General features: G+C 40.4%; 1 protein-coding gene across 2 annotated transcripts in view; it reads left to right on the top strand.

Annotated features, from left to right (window-relative positions):
• The window catches only part of LOC139582511 (synapse differentiation-inducing gene protein 1-like), a 176,474-nt gene extending 152,544 nt beyond the window's left edge, over positions 1–23,930 (top strand). For both annotated transcript variants that reach the window (XM_071412581.1, XM_071412580.1), the window contains exon 4: positions 21,474–23,930. In XM_071412581.1, the coding sequence (XP_071268682.1) occupies positions 21,474–21,632 (159 nt within the window). In that variant the 3' untranslated portion in view covers positions 21,633–23,930. The remainder of the gene's footprint in view (positions 1–21,473) is intronic.
• The last annotated feature ends 55 nt before the right edge of the window (positions 23,931–23,985 follow it).

Here is a 23,985-nt window from a genome sequence, read left to right as displayed (position 1 = left end):
ATATCCCTGATCTTACCTGTTTCAATACGCAGAGACAATATCCCTGATCTTACCTGTTTCAATACGCAGAGGCAATATCCCTGATCTTACCTGTTTCAATACGCAGAGACAATATCCCTGATCTTACCTGTTTCAATACGCAGAGACAATATCCCTGATCTTACCTGTTTCAATAAGCAGAGACAATATCCCTGATCTTACCTGTTTCAATACGCAGAGACAATATCCCTGATCTTACCTGTTTCAATACGCAGAGGCAATATCCCTGATCTTACCTGTTTCAATATGCAGAGGCAATATCCCTGATCTTACCTGTTTCAATATGCAGAGGCAATATCCCTGATCTTACCTGTTTCAATAAGCAGAGACAATATCCCTGACCTTACCTGTTTCAATACGCAGAGACAATACCCCTGATCTTACCTGTTTCAATACGCAGAGACAATATCCCTGATCTTACCTGTTTCAATATGCAGAGGCAATATCCCTGATCTTACCTGTTTCAATAAGCAGAGACAATATCCCTGATCTTACCTGTTTCAATACGCAGAGACAATACCCCTGATCTTACCTGTTTCAATAAGCAGAGACAATACCCCTGATCTATCCCTGATCTTACCTGTTTCAATACGCTGAGACAATACCCCTGATCTTACCTGTTTCAATGCGCAGAGACAATATCCCTGATCTTACCTGTTTCAATACGCAGAGACAATATCCCTGATCTTACCTGTTTCAATACGCAGAGGCAATATCCCTGATCTTACCTGTTTCAATACGCAGAGACAATATCCCTGATCTTACCTGTTTCAATACGCAGAGACAATACCCCTGATCTTACCTGTTTCAATACGCAGAGACAATATCCCTGATCTTACCTGTTTCAATAAGCAGAGACAATATCCCTGATCTTACCTGTTTCAATACGCAGAGACAATATCCCTGATCTTACCTGTTTCAATACGCAGAGGCAATATCCCTGATCTTACCTGTTTCAATATGCAGAGGCAATATCCCTGATCTTACCTGTTTCAATACGCAGAGACAATACCCCTGATCTTACCTGTTTCAATACACAGAGACAATATCCCTGACCTTACCTGTTTCAATACGCAGAGACAATACCCCTGACCTTACCTGTTTCAATACGCAGAGACAAAATACCCCTGATCTTACCTGTTGACAATATCCCTGATCTTACCTGTTTCAATACGCAGAGACAATATCCCTGATCTTACCTGTTTCAATATGCAGAGACACTACCCCTGATCTTACCTGTTTCAATAAGCAGAGACAATATCCCTGATCTTACCTGTTTCAATACGCAGAGACAATATCCCTGATCTTACCTGTTTCAATACGCAGAGGCAATATCCCTGATCCTACCTGTTTCAATACGCAGAGGCAATATCCCTGATCTTACCTGTTTCAATACGCAGAGACAATATCCCTGATCTTACCTGTTTCAATACGCAGAGACAATATCCCTGATCTTACCTGTTTCAATACGCAGAGACAATACCCCTGATCTTACCTGTTTCAATACGCAGAGACAATACCCCTGATCTTACCTGTTTCAATACGCAGAGACAATATCCCTGATCTTACCTGTTTCAATACGCAGAGACAATATCCCTGATCTTACCTGTTTCAATACGCAGAGACAATATCCCTGATCTTACCTGTTTCAATACGCAGAGACAATATCCCTGATCTTACCTGTTTCAATACGCAGAGGCAATATCCCTGATCTTACCTGTTTCAATACGCAGAGGCAATATCCCTGATCTTACCTGTTTCAATACGCAGAGGCAATATCCCTGATCTTACCTGTTTCAATACGCAGAGACAATACCCCTGACCTTACCTGTTTCAATACGCAGAGACAATACCCCTGATCTTACCTGTTTCAATACGCAGAGACAATACCCCTGATCTTACCTGTTTCAATACGCAGAGGCAATATCCCTGATCTTACCTGTTTCAATACGCAGAGGCAATATCCCTGATCTTACCTGTTTCAATACGCAGAGACAATATCCCTGATCTTACCTGTTTCAATACGCAGAGACAATATCCCTGATCTTACCTGTTTCAATAAGCAGAGACAATATCCCTGATCTTACCTGTTTCAATACGCAGAGACAATATCCCTGATCTTACCTGTTTCAATACGCAGAGGCAATATCCCTGATCTTACCTGTTTCAATACGCAGAGACAATATCCCTGATCTTATCTGTTTCAATACGCAGAGACAATATCCCTGATCTTACCTGTTTCAATAAGCAGAGACAATATCCCTGATCTTACCTGTTTCAATACGCAGAGACAATATCCCTGATCTTACCTGTTTCAATACGCAGAGGCAATATCCCTGATCTTACCTGTTTCAATATGCAGAGGCAATATCCCTGATCTTACCTGTTTCAATAAGCAGAGACAATATCCCTGACCTTACCTGTTTCAATACGCAGAGACAATACCCCTGCTCTTACCTGTTTCAATAAGCAGAGACAATACCCCTGATCTTACCTGTTTCAATAAGCAGAGACAATACCCCTGATCTTACCTGTTGACAATATCCCTGATCTTACCTGTTTCAATACGCTGAGACAATACCCCTGATCTTACCTGTTTCAATGCGCAGAGACAATATCCCTGATCTTACCTGTTTCAATACGCAGAGACAATATCCCTGATCTTACCTGTTTCAATACGCAGAGGCAATATCCCTGATCTTACCTGTTTCAATACGCAGAGGCAATATCCCTGATCTTACCTGTTTCAATACGCAGAGACAATACCCCTGATCTTACCTGTTTCAATACGCAGAGACAATATCCCTGATCTTACCTGTTTCAATACGCAGAGACAATACCCCTGATCTTACCTGTTTCAATAAGCAGAGACAATATCCCTGATCTTACCTGTTTCAATACGCAGAGACAATATCCCTGATCTTACCTGTTTCAATACGCAGAGGCAATATCCCTGATCTTACCTGTTTCAATACGCAGAGACAATACCCCTGATCTTACCTGTTTCAATACGCAGAGACAAAATACCCCTGATCTTACCTCTTGACAATATCCCTGATCTTACCTGTTTCAATACGCAGAGACAATATCCCTGATCTTACCTGTTGACAATATCCCTGATCTTACCTGTTTCAATACGCAGAGACAATATCCCTGATCTTACCTGTTTCAATATGCAGAGACACTACCCCTGATCTTACCTGTTTCAATAAGCAGAGACAATATCCCTGATCTTACCTGTTTCAATACGCAGAGACAATATCCCTGATGTTACCTGTTTCAATACGCAGAGACAATACCCCTGATCTTACCTGTTTCAATACGCAGAGACAATATCCCTGATCTTACCTGTTTCAATACGCAGAGACAATACCCCTGATCTTACCTGTTTCAATACGCAGAGACAATACCCCTGATCTTACCTGTTATCCCTGATCTTACCTCTTTCAATACGCAGAGACAATATCCCTGATCTTACCTGTTTCAATACGCAGAGACACTACCCCTGATCTTACCTGTTTCAATAAGCAGAGACAATATCCCTGATCTTACCTGTTTCAATAAGCAGAGACAATATCCCTGATCTTACCTGTTTCAATACGCAGAGACAATATCCCTGATCTTACCTGTTTCAATACGCAGAGGCAATATCCCTGATCTTACCTGTTTCAATATGCAGAGGCAATATCCCTGATCTTACCTGTTTCAATAAGCAGAGACAATATCCCTGACCTTACCTGTTTCAATACGCAGAGACAATACCCCTGATCTTACCTGTTTCAATAAGCAGAGACAATACCCCTGATCTTACCTGTTTCAATAAGCAGAGACAATATCCCTGATCTTACCTGTTTCAATATGCAGAGACACTACCCCTGATCTTACCTGTTTCAATAAGCAGAGACAATATCCCTGATCTTACCTGTTTCAATACGCAGAGACAATATCCCTGATGTTACCTGTTTCAATACGCAGAGACAATACCCCTGATCTTACCTGTTTCAATACGCAGAGACAATATCCCTGATCTTACCTGTTTCAATACGCAGAGACAATACCCCTGATCTTACCTGTTTCAATACGCAGAGACAATACCCCTGATCTTACCTGTTATCCCTGATCTTACCTCTTTCAATACGCAGAGACAATATCCCTGATCTTACCTGTTTCAATACGCAGAGACACTACCCCTGATCTTACCTGTTTCAATAAGCAGAGACAATATCCCTGATCTTACCTGTTTCAATACGCAGAGACAATATCCCTGATCTTATCTGTTTCAATACGCAGAGACAATATCCCTGATCTTACCTGTTTCAATAAGCAGAGACAATATCCCTGATCTTACCTGTTTCAATACGCAGAGACAATATCCCTGATCTTACCTGTTTCAATACGCAGAGGCAATATCCCTGATCTTACCTGTTTCAATATGCAGAGGCAATATCCCTGATCTTACCTGTTTCAATAAGCAGAGACAATATCCCTGACCTTACCTGTTTCAATACGCAGAGACAATACCCCTGATCTTACCTGTTTCAATAAGCAGAGACAATACCCCTGATCTTACCTGTTTCAATAAGCAGAGACAATACCCCTGATCTTACCTGTTGACAATATCCCTGATCTTACCTGTTTCAATACGCTGAGACAATACCCCTGATCTTACCTGTTTCAATGCACAGAGACAATATCCCTGATCTTACCTGTTTCAATACGCAGAGACAATATCCCTGATCTTACCTGTTTCAATACGCAGAGGCAATATCCTTGATCTTACCTGTTTCAATAAGCAGAGACAATATCCCTGACCTTACCTGTTTCAATACGCAGAGACAATACCCCTGATCGTACCTGTTTCAATAAGCAGAGACAATACCCCTGATCTTACCTGTTTCAATAAGCAGAGACAATACCCCTGATCTTACCTGTTGACAATATCCCTGATCTTACCTGTTTCAATACGCTGAGACAATACCCCTGATCTTACCTGTTTCAATGCGCAGAGACAATATCCCTGATCTTACCTGTTTCAATACGCAGAGACAATATCCCTGATCTTACCTGTTTCAATACGCAGAGGCAATATCCCTGATCTTACCTGTTTCAATACGCAGAGACAATACCCCTGACCTTACCTGTTTCAATACGCAGAGACAAAATACCCCTGATCTTACCTGTTGACAATATCCCTGATCTTACCTGTTTCAATACGCAGAGACAATATCCCTGATCTTACCTGTTTCAATACGCAGAGACAATACCCCTGATCTTACCTGTTTCAATAAGCAGAGACAATATCCCTGATCTTACCTGTTTCAATACGCAGAGACAATATCCCTGATCTTACCTGTTTCAATACGCAGAGACAATATCCCTGATCTTACCTGTTTCAATAAGCAGAGACAATATCCCTGATCTTACCTGTTTCAATAAGCAGAGACAATATCCCTGACCTTACCTGTTTCAATACGCAGAGACAATACCCCTGATCTTACCTGTTTCAATAAGCAGAGACAATACCCCTGATCTTACCTGTTTCAATAAGCAGAGACAATACCCCTGATCTTACCTGTTTCAATACGCAGAGACAATATCCCTGATCTTACCTGTTTCAATAAGCAGAGACAATATCCCTGATCTTACCTGTTTCAATAAGCAGAGACAATATCCCTGACCTTACCTGTTTCAATACGCAGAGACAATACCCCTGATCTTACCTGTTTCAATAAGCAGAGACAATACCCCTGATCTTACCTGTTTCAATAAGCAGAGACAATACCCCTGATCTTACCTGTTTCAATACGCAGAGACAATATCCCTGATCTTACCTGTTTCAATACGCAGAGACAATATCCCTGATCTTACCTGTTTCAATAAGCAGAGACAATATCCCTGATCTTACCTGTTTCAATAAGCAGAGACAATATCCCTGACCTTACCTGTTTCAATACGCAGAGACAATACCCCTGATCTTACCTGTTTCAATAAGCAGAGACAATACCCCTGATCTTACCTGTTTCAATAAGCAGAGACAATACCCCTGATCTTACCTGTTGACAATATCCCTGATCTTACCTGTTTCAATACGCATAGACACTACCCCTGATCTTACCTGTTTCAATAAGCAGAGACAATATCCCTGATCTTCCCTGTGCACATAGCGATCTCTTGTTTTTAGGTACGTTATACATAATATATCTCTCATACACTAATTCATAATTTAGCTCATACACTATAGCTCAGCAAACAAAAGGTTCTCATTTTGGGTTAATGATTAATCCCCTCCACCCATTTTTGTTTTCATATTGCATCAACTGTTATGTTTTAATCATGTCTATGTCAACCTTAATTTGGTTTTCGTACAGATGTTCACAGTCAGACTGTTGGAAAAAGGTCAGACATTTCAGTTGCCCAGGCTCCCCCTTATGGATAAATCCCATAGAACAACTGTATTAGCTATTCTGGCAGTTGGCATATCCAACAGTCTATTCCAAAGTCTCACCATACACGCCTTCCATCTCACCTCACAGGGTTCCCAGCCCGTGCCCCCTGTTATTGCAAATATAGGTGCAAACTTGTGGACACCTAAAATAATAAATAACCTACTGCTCTGTTATGGACTTGTTCGTTTTAGAGATACCTCTTAGCATCCCACGCTCCTGCTAAATAATCAAATCAAAGTTTATTTGTCACGTGCGCCGAATACAACAGGTGTAGACCTTAAAACTTCTTATGGCTGCAGTCCCGATATCGGGACCAATATGACAACAGCCAGTCCAAGTGCAGGGCGCCAAATTCAAAAAACAGAAATCTCATAATTAAAATTCCTCAAACATACATGTGTTTTATATCATTGTAAAGGTAATCCAGTTGTTAATCCCACCAAAGTGTCCGATTTCAAATAGGCTTTTCAGCGAAAGCACTACAAACGATTATGTTAGGTCACCACAAAACCAAAAATAATCACAGCCATTTTTCCCAGCTAAATATAGCTTCACAAAAACCAGAATAGAGATAAAATGAATCACTAACCTTCGATTATTTTCATCAGATGACACTCATAGGACTTCATGTTACACAATACATGCATGTTTTGTTTGATTAAGTTCATATTTCTATAAAAAAAATCTGAGTTTACATTGAGGCTACAAGATTCACTAAATGCAAAAACATCAAGTGACTTTGCATAGCCCATCGTTTCAACATGAATACTCATCATAAATATAGATGATAATACAAGTTATACACATTGAATTATAGATATACCTCTCCTTAATGCAACCGCTATGTCAGATTTCAAAAAAACTTTACGGAAAAATAATTGCACGCTATAATCTGAGACGGCGCTCAAAGTAGCATACCACAGCTGCAAAGATAGCGTCACTATAAACAATAAAATACATGATAAATATTCCATTACCTTTGTTGATTAGGATCAGAAAGCACACCAGGAATCCCAGGTCCACAATAAATGTTTGTTAAGTTCGAAAAAATCTGTTATTTATGTCCAAATACCTTCTTTTGTTAGCGCGTCTGGTTTACATATCCAAACGCTAATTCTGGTCAGCGTTATATCGGACAAAAACTTCAAAATGTGATATTACTGGTTTAAGAAACATTTCAAACTAAGTACTGAATCAATCATTAGGATGTTTTTAACATATAGCTTCAATAAAGTTCCAACCGGAGTATTCCTTCTTGTCTGCCTGAGCAATGGAATGTCAGTGCCTTGCATGAGGAAAAGGCATGATCAGCGCATGGCTGCTTGATGGACACCTGACTGATTCTGCTCTCATTCTCTCCCACAACATCATAGAAGTCTCATTGGAATTTCTATTGATTGCTGACATCTAGTGGAACCCCTAGGCAGTGCAACATCAGTCATAACTCAATTGGATTTCTTAAAGGACTCTGGTGAATACAGACAAGCTCAGATTTCTGACTTCCTGTTTTGATTTCAACTCAGGATTTTGCCTGCCAATATGAGTTCTGTTAATCTCACAGACATAATTCAAACAGTTTTAGAAACTTTGGAGTGTTTTCTATCCAATACTAATAATAATATGCAAATATTAGGAACTATGACTGAGGAGCAGGCCATTTGAAATGGGCACCTTTCATCCAAGCTACTCAATATGCCCCTGCAGCCATTTAAAGTGAAATGCTTACTTACAGGCTCTAACCAATAGTGCAAAAAACCATTCCTAAAACAAAATACCCTTTTCAAACATAATTTCCATAAATACAGGTATTTTATTAACCAGCACATTTGTTGTAAAATTGTTCTATCTTTCTGGGGGGATGAAATTGAAATTGTAACCAGCTCTGCAATGCTTGTTTGAAAAAGAAAGATACTTTGAACAAAGTTTCATTTTCAATTAATCGAAAATGAGACATAGCAAACTGAGGAAATCAGTCAATTGAAATACATTCATTAGGCCCTAATCTATGGATTTCACATGACTGGGCAGGGGTTCAGCCATGGGTGGGCCTGGGAGGGCATAGGACCACCCACTTGGCAGCCAGTCCCACCCACTGCCCAGATGAAAAGAGAGAGGAGAGAGGGAGAGCGGGAGAGGAGAGCCGGATCCAAAATGGAGATGTATGGGTAAACCACTTCTCCAATCTTTTTGGCTCTATAACAAAGAACAAACAGCAAAAACATGATCAAACACAAATCTTAGAATCAACTATTAAAGACTACCAGAACCCATTGGATTCTCCAATTATGTCACGTTCCTGACCTGTTTTCCTTGTTTTTGTATGTGTTTAGTTGGTCAGGGTGTGAGTTGGGGTGGGCATTCTATGTTATGTGTTTCTATGTTGGGTTAAATGTGTTGCCTGATATGGTTCTCAATTAGGGGCAGGTGTTTGACGTTTCCTCTGATTGAGAACCATATTAAGGTAGGCTGTTCTCACTGTTTGTTGGTGGGTGATTGTTCCTGTGTCTGTGTCTGTTGCACCACACGGGACTGTTTCGTTTGTTCGTTCGTTTGGCTAGTCTTACCTGTTCGTGCGTTCTTCGTGTCTATGTTCAGGTCTGTCTACGTCGTTTTGTTGTTTTGTAATTTTCCAAGTGTTTTTCGTGTTCGTCTTGTCTTTAATAAATATCTATTATGTCTGCATACAACGCTGCGTTTTGGTCCGACCCTTACTCCTTCTCCTCATCCGAGGAGGAGGAATTAGACAGCCGTTACAAATTACCTTGAATGAACTACAGGACTAAATAAAAACCCTCCAACCCAAAAAGGCATGTGGTGTTGGTATCCTCAATGAAATGGTCAAATATACAGACAACAAATTCCAATTGGCTAAACTTTAACATCATCCATAGCTCTGGCATCTTCCCCAATATTAGGAACCAAGGACTGATCACCCTAATCCTCAAAAGTGGAGACAAATTTGACCCCAATACCTACCGTGGGATATGCTTCAACAGCAACCTTGGGAAAATCCTCTGCATTATCATTAACAGCAGACTCGTACATTTCCTCAGTGAAACCAATGTACTGAGAAAATGTCAAATTGGCTTTTTACCAAAATATTGTACGACTGACCACGTATTCACCCTGCACACCCTAATTGACAAACAAGCAAACCAAAACAAAGACAAAATATTCTAATGGTTTGTTGATTTCAAAAAAGCCTTCGACTCGATTTGGCATGAGTGTCTGCTATACAAATTGATGTAAAGTGGTGTTGGGAAAAACATATGACATTATAAAATCCATGTACACAAACAACAAGTTGTGCAGTTAAAATAGGCAAAACATATTAATATTCCCAAAGGGCCGTGGGGTGAGACAGGGATGTAGCTTAAGCCCCACCCTCTTTAACATATATGTCAACGAATTGGCAAGGGCACTAGAACAGTCTGCAGCACCCGGCCTCACCCTACTAGAATCTGAAGTCAAATGTTTACTGTTTGCTGATGATCTGGTGCTTCTGTCACCAACCAAAGAGGGCCTACAGCAGCACCTAGATCTTCTGCACAGATTCTGCCAGACCTGGGCCCTGACAGTAAATCTCAATAAGGCCAAAATAATGGTGTTCCAAAAAAGGTCTAGTCGCCAGGACCACAAATACAAATTCCATCTAGACACCGTTGCCCTAGAGCACACACAAAACTATACATACCTCGGCCTAAACATCAGCGCCACAGGTAACTTCCACAAAGCTGTGTTAGCGATCAGAGCGACAAGGATAGAAGGGCATTCTATGCCATCAAAAGGAACATAAAATTCAACATACCAATTAGGATTGGGCTAAAAATACTTGAATCAGTTATAGAACCCATTGCCCTTTCTGGTTGTGAGGTCTGGGGTCCGCTCACCAACCAAGAATTCACAAAATGGGACAAACACCAAATTGAGACTCTGCATGCATAATTCTGCAAAAAATATCCTATGTGTACAACGTAAAACACCAAATATTGCATGTAAAGAAGAATTAGGCCGATACCCACTAATTATCAAAATCCAGAAAAGAGCCGTTATTAAATTCTACAACCACCTAAAAGGAAGCGATTCCCAAACCTTCCATAACAAAGCCATCACCTACAGAGAGATGAACCTGGAGAAGAGTCCCCTAAGCAAGCTGGTCCTGGGGCTCTGTTCACAAACACAAACAGACCCCACAGAGCCCCAGGAGAGCAACACAATTAGATCAAACCAAATAATGAGAAAACAAAAAGATAATTACTTGACACATTGGAAAGAATTAACAAAAAAAACTGAGCAATCTAGAATGCTATTTGGCCCTAAACAAAGAGTACAGTGGCAGAATACCTGACCCCTGTGACTGACCCAATCTTAAGGAAAGCTTTGACTATGTACAGATTTAGTGAGCATGCTATTGGGAAAGGCCGCCGTAGGCAGACCTGGCTCTCAAGAGAAGACAGGCTATATGCAAACTGCCCACAAAATGAGGTGGTATCTGAGCAGCACTTCCTAACCTCCTGCCAAATGTATGACCATATCAGAGACACATATTTCCCTCAGATTACACAGATCCACAAAGAATTCGAAAACAAACCAGATTTTGATGAACTCCCATATCTACTGGGTGAAATACCACAGTGTGCCATCACAGCAGCAAGATTTGTGACCTGTTGCCACAAGAAAAGGTCAACCATTGAAGAACAAAACACCATTGTAAATTCAACCCATATTTATGTTTATTTGTTTTCCCTTTTGTACTTTAACTATTTGCACATCATTACAACACTGTATATATACATAATATGACATTTGTAATGTCTCTATTCTTTTTGAACTTCTGTGAGGGTAATGTTTACTGTTCATTTTTATTGTTTATTTCACTTTTGTACATTATCTACTTCACTTGCTTTGACAATATTAACACATGTTTCCCAAGCCAATAAAGCCCCTTGAATTGAATTGAAAGAAGAGAGAGAGGGAGATAAGAAAGAGAGAGAGGGAAAGAAGAGAGAGAGGGAGAGAAAAGAGAGAGGAAAGAGGAGAGAGAGGGAGAGAAAAGAGAGCTTAAGAGAAGAGAGAGGAGAGAGAAGGAGAGAAAGAGAGAGAGACAGGTGAAATCTCTACAACACACGTAGACAATAGTAACACACTTGATATAATAACTGTAGTGTGAGGGTTGGAGCTACAGTACCTATGTATCTGTGACTAGTAGCTCTAAGTATTATGTATCTGTGACTAGTAGCCTTAAGTATTATGTATCTGTGACTAGTAGCCTTAAGTATTATGTATCTGTGACTAGTAGCTCTAAGTATTATGTATCTGTGACTAGTAGCCTTAAGTATTATGTATCTGTGACTAGTAGCTCTAAGTATTATGTATCTGTGACTATTAGCTCTAAGTATTATGTATCTGTGACTAGTAGCTCTAAGTATTATGTATCTGTGACTAGTAGCCTTAAGTATTATGTATCTGTGACTAGTAGCCTTAAGTATTATGTATCTGTGACTAGTAGCTCTAAGTATTATGTATCTGTGACTAGTAGCTCTAAGTATTATGTATCTGTGACTAGTAGCCTTAAGTATTATGTATCTGTGACTAGTAGCTCTAAGTATTATGTATCTGTGACTAGTAGCCTTAAGTATTATGTATCTGTGACTAGTAGCCTTAAGTATTATGTATCTGTGACTAGTAGCTCTAAGTATTATGTATCTGTGACTAGTAGCTCTAAGTATTATGTATCTGTGACTAGTAGCTCTAAGTATTATGTATCTGTGACTAGTAGCTCTAAGTATTATGTATCTGTGACTAGTAGCTCTAAGTATTATGTATCTGTGACTAGTAGCTCTAAGTATTATGTATCTGTGACTAGTAGCTCTAAGTATTATGTATCTGTGACTAGTAGCTCTAAGTATTATGTATCTGTGACTAGTAGCTCTAAGTATTATGTATCTGTGACTAGTAGCTCTAAGTATTATGTATCTGTGACTAGTAGCTATAAGTATTATGTATCTGTGACTAGTAGCTCTAACTATTATGTATCTGTGACTAGTAGCTCTAAGTATTATGTATCTGTGACTAGTAGCTATAAGTATTATGTATCTGTGACTAGTAGCTCTAAGTATTATGTATCTGTGACTAGTAGCTCTAACTATTATGTATCTGTGACTAGTAGCCCTAACTATTATGTATCTGTGACTAGTAGCTCTAAGTATTATGTATCTGTGACTAGTAGCTCTAAGTATTATGTATCTGTGACTAGTAGCTCTAACTATTATGTATCTGTGACTAGTAGCTCTAAGTATTATGTATCTGTGACTAGTAGCTCTAAGTATTATGTATCTGTGACTAGTAGCTCTAAGTATTATGTATCTGTGACTAGTAGCTCTAAGTATTATGTATCTGTGACTAGTAGCTCTAAGTATTATGTATCTGTGACTAGTAGCTCTAACTATTATGTACTGTGACTAGTAGCTCTAAGTATTATGTATCTGTGACTAGTAGCTCTAAGTATTATGTATCTGTGACTAGTAGCTCTAAGTATTATGTATCTGTGACTAGTAGCTCTAAGTATTATGTATCTGTGACTAGTAGCTCTAAGTATTATGTATCTGTGACTAGTAGCTCTAAGTATTATGTATCTGTGACTAGTAGCTCTAAGTATTATGTATCTGTGACTAGTAGCTCTAAGTATTATGTATGTGTGACTAGTAGCTCTAAGTAAGAGAGCAACATCCATGCCAATATTTCCACCCTCAGCCCGGCGTCAAGCCAGCTACAACTTGTGTAAAAACTTCAGACTCCTTTAATCCAAATAACTTTAGAGCTACGGTATGAATGACTTGTCCCTACAGTGAAGGGAGAGAGAGAGAGACAGAAAGAGAGAGAGGGAGAGGTGTTGGAGAGAGAGAGACTATTTAACTTTAGTAACTTTTAAAGTTTATTCTAAGGTTTGAATCACCATCCCCTCACTGCTCTATACACATATAGAGATGGATAATACAGCGACCAGAGTATCCGAGTCTGAGATGATCCCTTCTTATAGACGCTGATGCTTTGTTGGAATATATATTTTGATAAATGCGGCCTTCAGATTTAGAAAAGCACAACCTCCAAACTGTGCCGCTTCTGAGTTTATAGACTGAAATGTATTCATTGATAATGCAAATAAGATACCTAAAGAGTTTATCTTGCTAATAAACTTTGAATTATAATAAATTCTGAGTCTAAATAAACTCATGAGTCATAATCAAACAAATTATGGTTATTTAATCAATGCAGTGATGCATTGAACTCTCTCTCTCTCTCTCTCTCTCTCTCTCTCTGCTTCAGCACTTTACTTCTCAAAAGGATTCAAGGAAAAATTAGAACATTGTAGTTACTCATAGAGGTACTCTTATTCACTAGTCACACACACTGTACTAGACAATATACACACTGTACTAGACAATATACACACTGTACTAGACAATATACACACTGTACTAGACAAGAGTGGGGAGAGGGAGGTAGTGGTTAGAGATTTCTCTCCGATTTGAGAGACCGACAGAGTGGGCAGAGAGATTTCTCTCCGATTTGAGAGACCGACAGAGTGGAGAGATTTCTCTCTGTAACGGCTGTCAATGTCGTTCTCCTCCTCAGACGAGGAGGAGCATGGATCGGACCAAGATGCGGAGTAGGAGGTATTCATGATTTTAATGGCAAACCAACAAACACTACAAATAAACGTGACTAACCTGCAACAGTCCTGTGTGGCCCAAACGCTAACACAGGAACAAACACCCACAAAACACCAGTGAAAACCTGGCTGCCTTAGTATGACTCTCAATCAGAGACAAACGATACACACCTGTCTCTAATTGAGAATCATACCAGGCCGAACACAAAACCCAACATAGAAATACAAAACATAGACTGCCCACCCAACACTCACGCCCTGACCAATAAAGACATACAAAACAAGCGAAAACAGGTCAGGAACGTGACACTCTCTGTCTTTTGCGGTGTGGCTCAGGGCTTAGAGTTTTAATCGATCTCAACTGTAGATTAGATTTTACACAAGGCCACAACTCCTATATCCCATCCGATCATCGATAAAAACAATTTGACAAGGTTGATTGGCTGGTCTAAGAGCTTGGTGGGTTGTGCTGTGAAGTACAGAGAGCAGTATCTATACTGCCAACGCCTGTCCAATCAGACTCAAACAACGAATATTAAATGTTTTACTCACACAGACAGACACACAGAGAACACTAAACGTTTTCCATTAGCCTCTGTGTTGTTGAGGGCTTTCTGTCTGTGCTGGCAGTAAAACATGTGTAAGTGTATGTTGCAAGCCTTATCACAGTATTACTGACACAGATAACGTCAAGCTAATTAATCAGAGGGGAGGGATGGCAGCTGGCACTGCATGTTTAGTTTCTCTCTCTCTCTCTCTCTCTCTCTCTCTCTCTCTCTCTCTCTCTCTCTCTCTCTCTCTCTCTCTCTCTCTCTCTCTCTCTCTCTCTCTCTCTCTCTCTCTCTCTCTCTCTCTCTCTCTCTCTCTCTCTCTCTCTCTCTCTCTCTCTCTCTCTCTCTCTCTCTCTCTCTCTCTCTCTCTCTCTCTCTCTCTCTGCTTCAGCACTTTACTTCTCAAAAGGATTCAAGGAAAAATTAGAACATTGTAGTTACTCATAGAGGTACTCTTATTCACTAGTCACACACACTGTACTAGACAATATACACACTGTACTAGACAATATACACACTGGAAAAATTAGAACATTGTAGTTACTCATAGAGGTACTCTTATTCACTAGTCACACACACTGTACTAGACAATATACACACTGTACTAGACAATATACACACTGTACTAGACAATATACACACTGTACTAGACAATATACACACTGTATTAGACAATACACACACTCTATTAGACAATATACACACTGTACTAGACAATATACACAATGTACCCACACTCTAATACACAATGTACAGTACACACACTGTAATACACAGTGTACACACACAATGTACACACAATGTACACACACAGGTAATGTCATACACAGAACGCATACTGTCATACACACACACACTCCGTCCATTCACTACGTCCCTTTAAGCATGACACTCAGCACTGTAAGTCTGTCCACAGGGAGACCAGCCTCACGCTGCAACATAATTATGGATTTGAAGCCAAGCTACGGATTGATTAATCAATTACATGCTGTTTAATAAACGGCTTCATTAAAGAAATTCAATTAGGGGCCTTTATTGTGTGGGTCCACTGCCCTTCAACATTGATCAGTACCCTGTCTGTCTCTGTGTGTGTGTCTGTGTGTGTGTGTTTGTGTCTGTGTGTGTTTGTGTCTGTGTGTGTTTGTGTCTGCGTGTGTATGTGTCTGTGTGTGTGTGTGTGTTTGTGTGTGTTTGTGTATGTGTTTGTGTGTGTATGTAGACCAAATAAAGATATCTGCTGTCACATTAAAACTCTGTCTAAAAAACCCTTGAGTCTATTGGTCGCATCAGTTTCGCCTCCCGAGTGGCACAGCGGTCTAAGGCACTGCATTGCAGTGTTGCGGTGTCACTATAGCCTGGGGTTTGAGATTGACAGGACAGAATTTGGCCAAAATTGACCTCGGCTTTTTTTATGACCCCAGTTTTCGACTATATCAGTAAATTTGAGTGACATTCATTTTCCTCAGCAAAATCAGTTGCCCACAACTTTCACTTTCTATGCCAGGGTTTATACGAAAATGGAACTATGAGCTTCAGTAGCATCACATCTGTGGCCATGACTTAATGACCTAATGTTACCTCATAATAAATCAACAGAACACAGTTACCTGATAGGCTTTAGTTCTCCAGCGTGATAATTCATTGTTTCCATCCTTACACATTATTCACTGACTGCATTATCAGGGCTAACACATTATTCACTGACTACATTATCAGGGCTAACACATTATTCACTGACTGCATTATCAGGGCTAACACATTATTCACTGACTGCATTATCACGGCTAACACATTATTCACTGACTACATTATCATGGCTAACACATTATTCACTGACTACATTATCAGGGCTAACACATTATTCACTGACTGCATTATCAGGGCTAACACATTATTCACTGACTGCATTATCAGGGCTAACACATTGTTTACTGACTGCATTATCAGGGCTAACACATTATTCACTGACTGCATTATCAGGGCTAACACATTATTCACTGACTGCATTATCAGGGCTAACACATTATTTACGGAATGCATTATCAGGGCTAACACATTATTCACTGACCGCATTATCAGGACAAACACATTCACTGACTGCATTATCAGGACTAACACATTATTCACTGACTGCATTATCAGGGCTAACACATTATTCACTGACTGCATTATCAGGGCTAACACATTATTCACTGACTGCATTATCAGGGATAACACAATATTCACTGACTGCATTATCAGGACTAACACATTCACGGACTGCATTATCAGGGCTAACACATTATTCACTGACTGCATTATCAGGACTAACACATTATTCACTGACTGCATTATCAGGACTAACACATTATTCACTGACTGTATTATCAGGGCTAACACATTATTCACTGACTGCATTATCAGGGCTAACACATTCACTGACTGCATTATCAGGTCTAACACATTATTCACTGACTGCATTATCAGGGCTAACACATTATTCACTGACTGCATTATCAGTGCTAACACTTTTGTCTCATACATCAAATGTATTGAGAGCCAGAAGACCTAACTCTACTTGTATTGGTCAGTGAGCACTACACCCGACGCAGCTAATAGAAGAACATAAGAGTCATGAAAGGAGCGTGTGTATTTTACTAATAAAACAGATGGCATACAAAATCAACACATCAGAGTTCAAACACCCTACAGGGGGGTGAAGACAACGGAGCAGAACAGCGGAATGGCAGAACTAAATTCTCTTCAACTTCACTCCCCCCCCCCACCCCAAAAAATAATTAAATACTCAAAAGTATGGTTCTAAAACACAAATGAAAAGCTCAATTTTAGACAGCCAACTAACTCCACTGACAGAAGTGAAGGTAAAGCATTTATTTTCAGCTTCGCTGTTCAGGAAGGGAATTCTAACTAACGTGGGTATTTTATTTTAAAAGGACAAGGGAGGTTATTTCATACACAACTGTCTGCTGGAAGAGTAACGGTTAGCTAACAAATAAATCATTTTAGCCTCTTTGTCGCATCCCAAATGGCACTCTATTCCCTACATAGTGCACATACTGTAGGACGCTGGTCAAAAGTAGTGCACTATAAAGGGATTATGGTGCCATTTGGGACACATACAGGAGGTTCAAATTAGTGTTAGCTAATCGTTACTCTTCCATGTGTAAATCCTCGAGCAGACAGTTGTGTATGACATAACCTACCTGTCCTTTAAAATAAAATGCCCATGTTTTCCAATACAATTGAATTGGCTATTAAGAATGAAAAACATAATTATTTATGAAAACATGTTTTAGTTTGCCTAGAAATCTCTTGAAACATGCAGAATAAGAAGTCTCCGTTTGTTTTCAAAAGGATTCATTGTTTAGGAGTCGTTCATCACTCCAGTAGGAGTCCTCAGAAAACTCACCTGCTTATGTATATGTTTAAAGGAGTTGAAAATGAATTGACACATCCAAAATCATTGTTTGTCATTCTCAAAATATCTTAAAACAAGTTTTCTTCAGAATAACTGGCAGGATTTTACTGACAGACAGCTAGCTATTCATGGTTCAGGTAAGAGTCGCTCCAAGAGGAATTGGTGTTTTCTCCATCACCTCTCAGAAAACTTACTAGTCATGTCAAAGTATTACGCTGAAAATGAATGCAACGTCAGTAGACATCGTTCATTGTTCACCAATCTATTCTCTGGCTTCTATTTGAGACTGACCCTACAGGTAACAGCCTAGATAAAGAAAACACCAGGTAGCCTAAGGGTTGGGTTAAATCCAGAAGACACATTTCAGTTGAAGGCATTCAGTTGTTGTACAACTGACTAGGTTATTTTTCCCTTTCTTAATAGAGATAAAGATGACACCAACAGGAAGTGTCTTAACAGGGCGTTGGGTCACCACGAGCCAAAACAGCTTCAGGGTGCCTTGGCATAGATTCTACAAGTGTCTGGAACACAATAGGAGGGATGCAATACTGACAATCTAACATTCTATGTGTTCTGACAGTCTAACATTCTATGTGTTCTGTCAGTCTAACATTCCATGTGTTCTGAGAGTCTAACATTCTAACATTCTATGTGTTCTGTATGTCTAACATTCCATGTGTTCTGACAGTCTAACATTCTATGTGTTCTGACAGTCTAACATTCTATGTGTTCTGTCAGTCTAACATTCTATGTGTTCTGTCAGTCTAACATTCTAACATTCTATGTGTTCTGACAGTCTAACATTCTAACATTCTATGTGTTCTGTCTGTCTAACATTCTATGTGTTCTGTCTGTCTAACATTCTATGTGTTCTGTCTGTCTAACATTCTATGTGTTCTGTCAGTCTAACATTCTATGTGTTCTGTCTGTCTAACATTCTAACATTCTATGTGTTCTGTCTGTCTAACATTCTATGTGTTCTGTCTGTCTAACATTCTATGTGTTCTGTCAGTCTAACATTCTATGTGTTCTGTCTGTCTAACATTCTAACATTCTATGTGTTCTGTCTGTCTAACATTCTATGTGTTCTGTCTGTCTAACATTCTATGTGTTCTGTCTGTCTAACATTGTATGTGTTCTGTCTGTCTAACATTCTAACATTCTATGTGTTCTGTCTGTCTAACATTCTAACATTCTATGTGTTCTGTCTGTCTAACATTCTAACATTCGATTTGTTCTGTCAGTCTAACATTCTATGTGTTCTGACAGTCTAACATTCTATGTGTTCTGACAGTCTAACATTCTATGTGTTCTGATATTCTAACATTCTATGTGTTCTGACAGTCTAACATTCTAAAATTCTATGTGTTCTGTCAGTCTAACATTCTATGTGTTCAGTCAGTCTAACATTCTATGTGTTCTGTCAGTCTAACATTCTAACATTCTATGTGTTCTGACAGTCTAACATTCTAACATTCTATGTGTTCTGTCTGTCTAACATTCTATGTGTTCTGTCTGTCTAACATTCTATGTGTTCTGTCAGTCTAACGTTCTAACATTCTATGTGTTCTGTCTGTCTAACATTCTAACATTCTATGTGTTCTGTCTGTCTAACATTCTAACATTCTATGTGTTCTGTCTGTCTAACATTCTATGTGTTCTGTCTGTCTAACATTCTATGTGTTCTGACAGTCTAACATTCTATGTGTTCTGTCAGTCTAACATTCTAACATTCCATGTGTTCTGACATTCTAACATTCTATGTGTTCTGTCAGTCTAACGTTCTAACATTCTATGTGTTCTGACAGTCTAACATTCCATGTGTTCTGACAGTCTAACATTCTAACATTCTATGTGTTCTGTCAGTCTAACATTCTAACATTATATTTGTTCTGACAGTCTAACATTCTAACATTATATGTGTTCTGTCAGTCTAACATTCTAACATTATATTTGTTCTGACTATCTAACATTCTACATTCTATGTGTTCTGTCTGTCTAACATTCCATGTGTTCTGACAGTCTAACATGCCATGTGTTCTGACAGTCTAACATTCTATGTGTTCTGTCTGTCTAACATTCCATGTGTTCTGACAGTCTAACATTCTATGTGTTCTGTCTGTCTAACATTCGATTTGTTCTGACAGTCTAACATTCCATGTGTTCTGACAGTCTAACATTCTATGTGTTCTGACAGTCTAACCTTCTAACATTCTATGTGTTCTGTCTGTCTAACATTCTATGTGTTCTGTCTGTCTAACATTCTATGTGTTCTGACAGTCTAACATTCCATGTGTTCTGACAGTCTAACATTCCATGTGTTCTGACAGTCTAACATTATATGTGTTCTGACTGTCTAACATTATATGTGTTCTGACAGTCTAACATTGTAACATTATATTTGTTCTGACAGTCTAACATTCTAACATTCTATGTGTTTTGTCAGTCTAACATTCTAATATTATATTTGTTCTGACAGTCTAACATTCTAACATCCTATGTGTTCTGTCTGTCTAACATTCCATGTGTTCTGACAGTCTAACATTCTATGTGTTCTGACAGTCTAACATTCTATGTGTTCTGACAGTCTAACATTCTAACATTCTATGTGTTCTGACAGTCTAACATTCTAACATTCTATGTGTTCTGTCAGTCTAACATTCTAACATTATATTTGTTCTGACAGTCTATCATTCTAACATTCTATGTGTTCTGACAGTCTAACATTCTATGTGTTCTGTCTGTCTAACATTATATGTGTTCTGACGGTCTAACATTCTATGTGTTCTGTCACTGTCTCAGGCGCCACTCCAGAATCTCCTAGAAGTGTTCAATTGGGTTGAGATCTGGTAACTGAGACGGCCGTGGCATATGGTTTATATCGTTTTCGTGCTCATCAAATCATTCAGTGACCGCTCGTGCGCTGCGGATTGGGGCCATTGTCATCCTATGGGCACATAGCCATGGTAGCCAAAAGAATGGGCAAGCTTTTTTATAAATTTTTATGCTAAGCATAATGGGATGTTAATTGCTTAGGAATTGCTCAGGAACCACAGCTGTGTGAAAGCACCTGCTTTCAATATACTTTGTATCCTTTATTTACTCACGTGTTTCCGTTATTTTGGCAGTTACACAAGGCTTGACTACTCCTAATTGCCCGTTTTAAAATCTTATGTCCCAAGACTTGTTTAGTCCGAACTACCATTTCCACATGTCTTACATCATATGACAAGACTCCTAACTGCCATTTTTCAAACCCACAATCCACGATGAGCTTTTCCACAGTTCTATTGTGTTTCCAAGGCGATATCTCACTCATCTCTCTCTCCTCTGTTCCCTTCTTCCAGACCAGTAAGGCGGTGACGAAGGGTGACTTCCCGCTGGCGAGCATCGCATCCCGGAGGGCGCTGTTCCTTGCGGCCCTTTCCATCACCATCGGGACAGGGGTCTACGTTGGGGTGGTGGTGGCCCTCATCGCCTACCTCTCCAAGCCTGGACACGTATAGCAGCGCCTGACCTCCGGACCAGACCACCGGGGAAAAGCAGGACAACTAGGAACTGTCTCTTCCTGGAATGGAACTTTTTGGGGACATATTCCTCTTTCTCCCTCCATCTCTCCATCCCTCCGTTCTTCTCCTGGACAACCAGAGGAACCACAGAAGAGGAAAGGAAGGATGAACCACCACTCTCAATGAACACGGCTAATGCCAGGGGTTAGAACTGCCCCTCTCCGGAACATAACAGCGCTCCTGACAATGGAAACAGTTTTTGGGGCATGTTCCTCTGTCTTTCTCTCTCTCATCCATACATCTGTCTATCCTCCCCCTTTAGCTTCCCTACGGGTGGTCCCGTGTCAACAAAGATTAGATGAACAGACTGAGAAGGGCAAGGCAGGAAGGGAGGAGGAGGAGGAGAGCAAGGCGAAACCAGGACAGACTGAAAACAGACATATTTCTCTGGGAAAAGTTACCTGAGTGAAGTTGAAGAGAATTTAGTTCTGCCATTCCGCTGTTCTGCTCTGTTGTCTTCACCCCCCTGTAGGGTGTTTGAACTCTGATGTGTTCAACATTCTACAAACCATTACAGAAACAGACAGACAGGGGAGGGAACAGACATGGAAAAACATGGACGCCAATTACTGAGACTTTAGGGAATGGAGGAACTTCAAGGGGCCCCAGTGTCTGGAGGACTCACTGAAAATATAAGCTGAAACACTAAAAACCTTGAGTTCTCTGTGTCATCTGAACTTCTAAACAGGGTTTGAAAATGTTGACTATTTGGATCCCCTGCTACTAACTGACTACCCCTTTTTTTGAATATACCATCAAATGCTTCTTCAATTGGCCTGGTTTTAGGCCTAACGCTGGGTGGTTCTCTGTCAACATGAAGACCCTCGTCTGAGATCCTTTTAGACTAGAGAGAGAGAGAGACAGAGAGCCCTCTTCCCACTGATGGGTTAGTCATGTAACAGGTCCTTATTGCTTTCTGACTTGCAGAACTTGAAAGTCAGATCAAACATTTCTGTCTATCCCAAAGGCATGTTTTCATCTTAATAAAGGAGACTATCTGGGCTATTGTCAACAAACTCAGAACTGTTAGTCACTGTTTGTTGACATGACAACAAGAAAGCAAAGCTGCCAAACATTGACAGATCTCACAATTCTAGCTTTAATTAATAACATAATTATTGTGTGTGTGTGTGTTTTTCTAACTGAACAAACTGTGATTGCAGAAATTGAATGATCTAAATTCAAAGGAAGAGAAAAGGCTCATTTCCTGCTCTCTGCAGGTGAACGGGACAGACACTGGGGTACACACTGTAGTGCTGAAGTGGTTTCCCCTCCCTAAAGCGGCATCAATATCAGTCCATCAAAGAGAAACGTCATAAGATCTATCTAATAATGTCTTGTTTTGGTCCGTTAGGGTTCTGCCTTACCTCCATACATCCAAGCTAGTGTTTCTATGTGGTTCCCCCCTCTTACTTTTTAAGGTACCTTCACTGAACCCTGCCTGAAGGTGTATTCAGATCTACTGGCTTGGCCGAACACTCCTCGAACACTCCCTGAACACTCCTCGAACAGTCCCGAACACTCCTCGAACACTCCCCGAACACTCCTCGAACAGTCCCGAACACTCCCCGAACACTCCTCGAACACTCCCCGAACACTCCCCGAACAGTCCTCGAACAGTCCCCGAACATTCCCCGAACACTCCTCGAACACTCCCCGAACACTCCTCGAACACTCCCCGAACACTCCTCGAACAGTCCCCGAACAGTCCCCGAACACTCCCCGAACACTCCCCGAACAGACCCCGAACACTCCTCGAACACTCCCCGAACACTCCCCGAACACTCCTCGAACACTCCCCGAACACTCCCCGAACAGTCCCCGAACAGTCCTCGAACACTCCTCGAACACTCCCCGAACACTCCTCGAACACTCCCCGAACACTCCCCGAACACTCCCCGAACACTCCCCGAACACTCCCCGAACAGTCCCCGAACAGTCCCCGAACACTCCTCGAACACTCCCCGAACACTCCTCGAACACTCCCCGAACACTCCCCGAACATTCCCCGAACACTCCTCGAACACTCCCTGAACACTCCCCGAACACTCCTCGAACACTCCCCGAACTCTCCTCGAACACTCCTCGAACACTCCCCGAACAGTCCCCGAACAGTCCCCGAACACTCCTCGAACACTCCCCGAACACTCCCCGAACAGTCCCCGAACAGTCCCCGAATACTGGATACTTAGTAGTAGACAGAAGTGTATTTCTTTTGATGTTTCCAGTATTACAGTGTTAGCTGTCCGCACATCCGGTTCAGTTCCTCTTAAAGTCTTTTTCACACAAA

This window comes from Salvelinus alpinus, chromosome 8 (genome assembly GCF_045679555.1).
Source record: "Salvelinus alpinus chromosome 8, SLU_Salpinus.1, whole genome shotgun sequence".
Taxonomy (NCBI): domain Eukaryota; kingdom Metazoa; phylum Chordata; class Actinopteri; order Salmoniformes; family Salmonidae; genus Salvelinus; species Salvelinus alpinus.
Note: the sequence above shows the minus strand (reverse complement) of the source record. Positions and strands in the feature narration are given on the sequence as shown.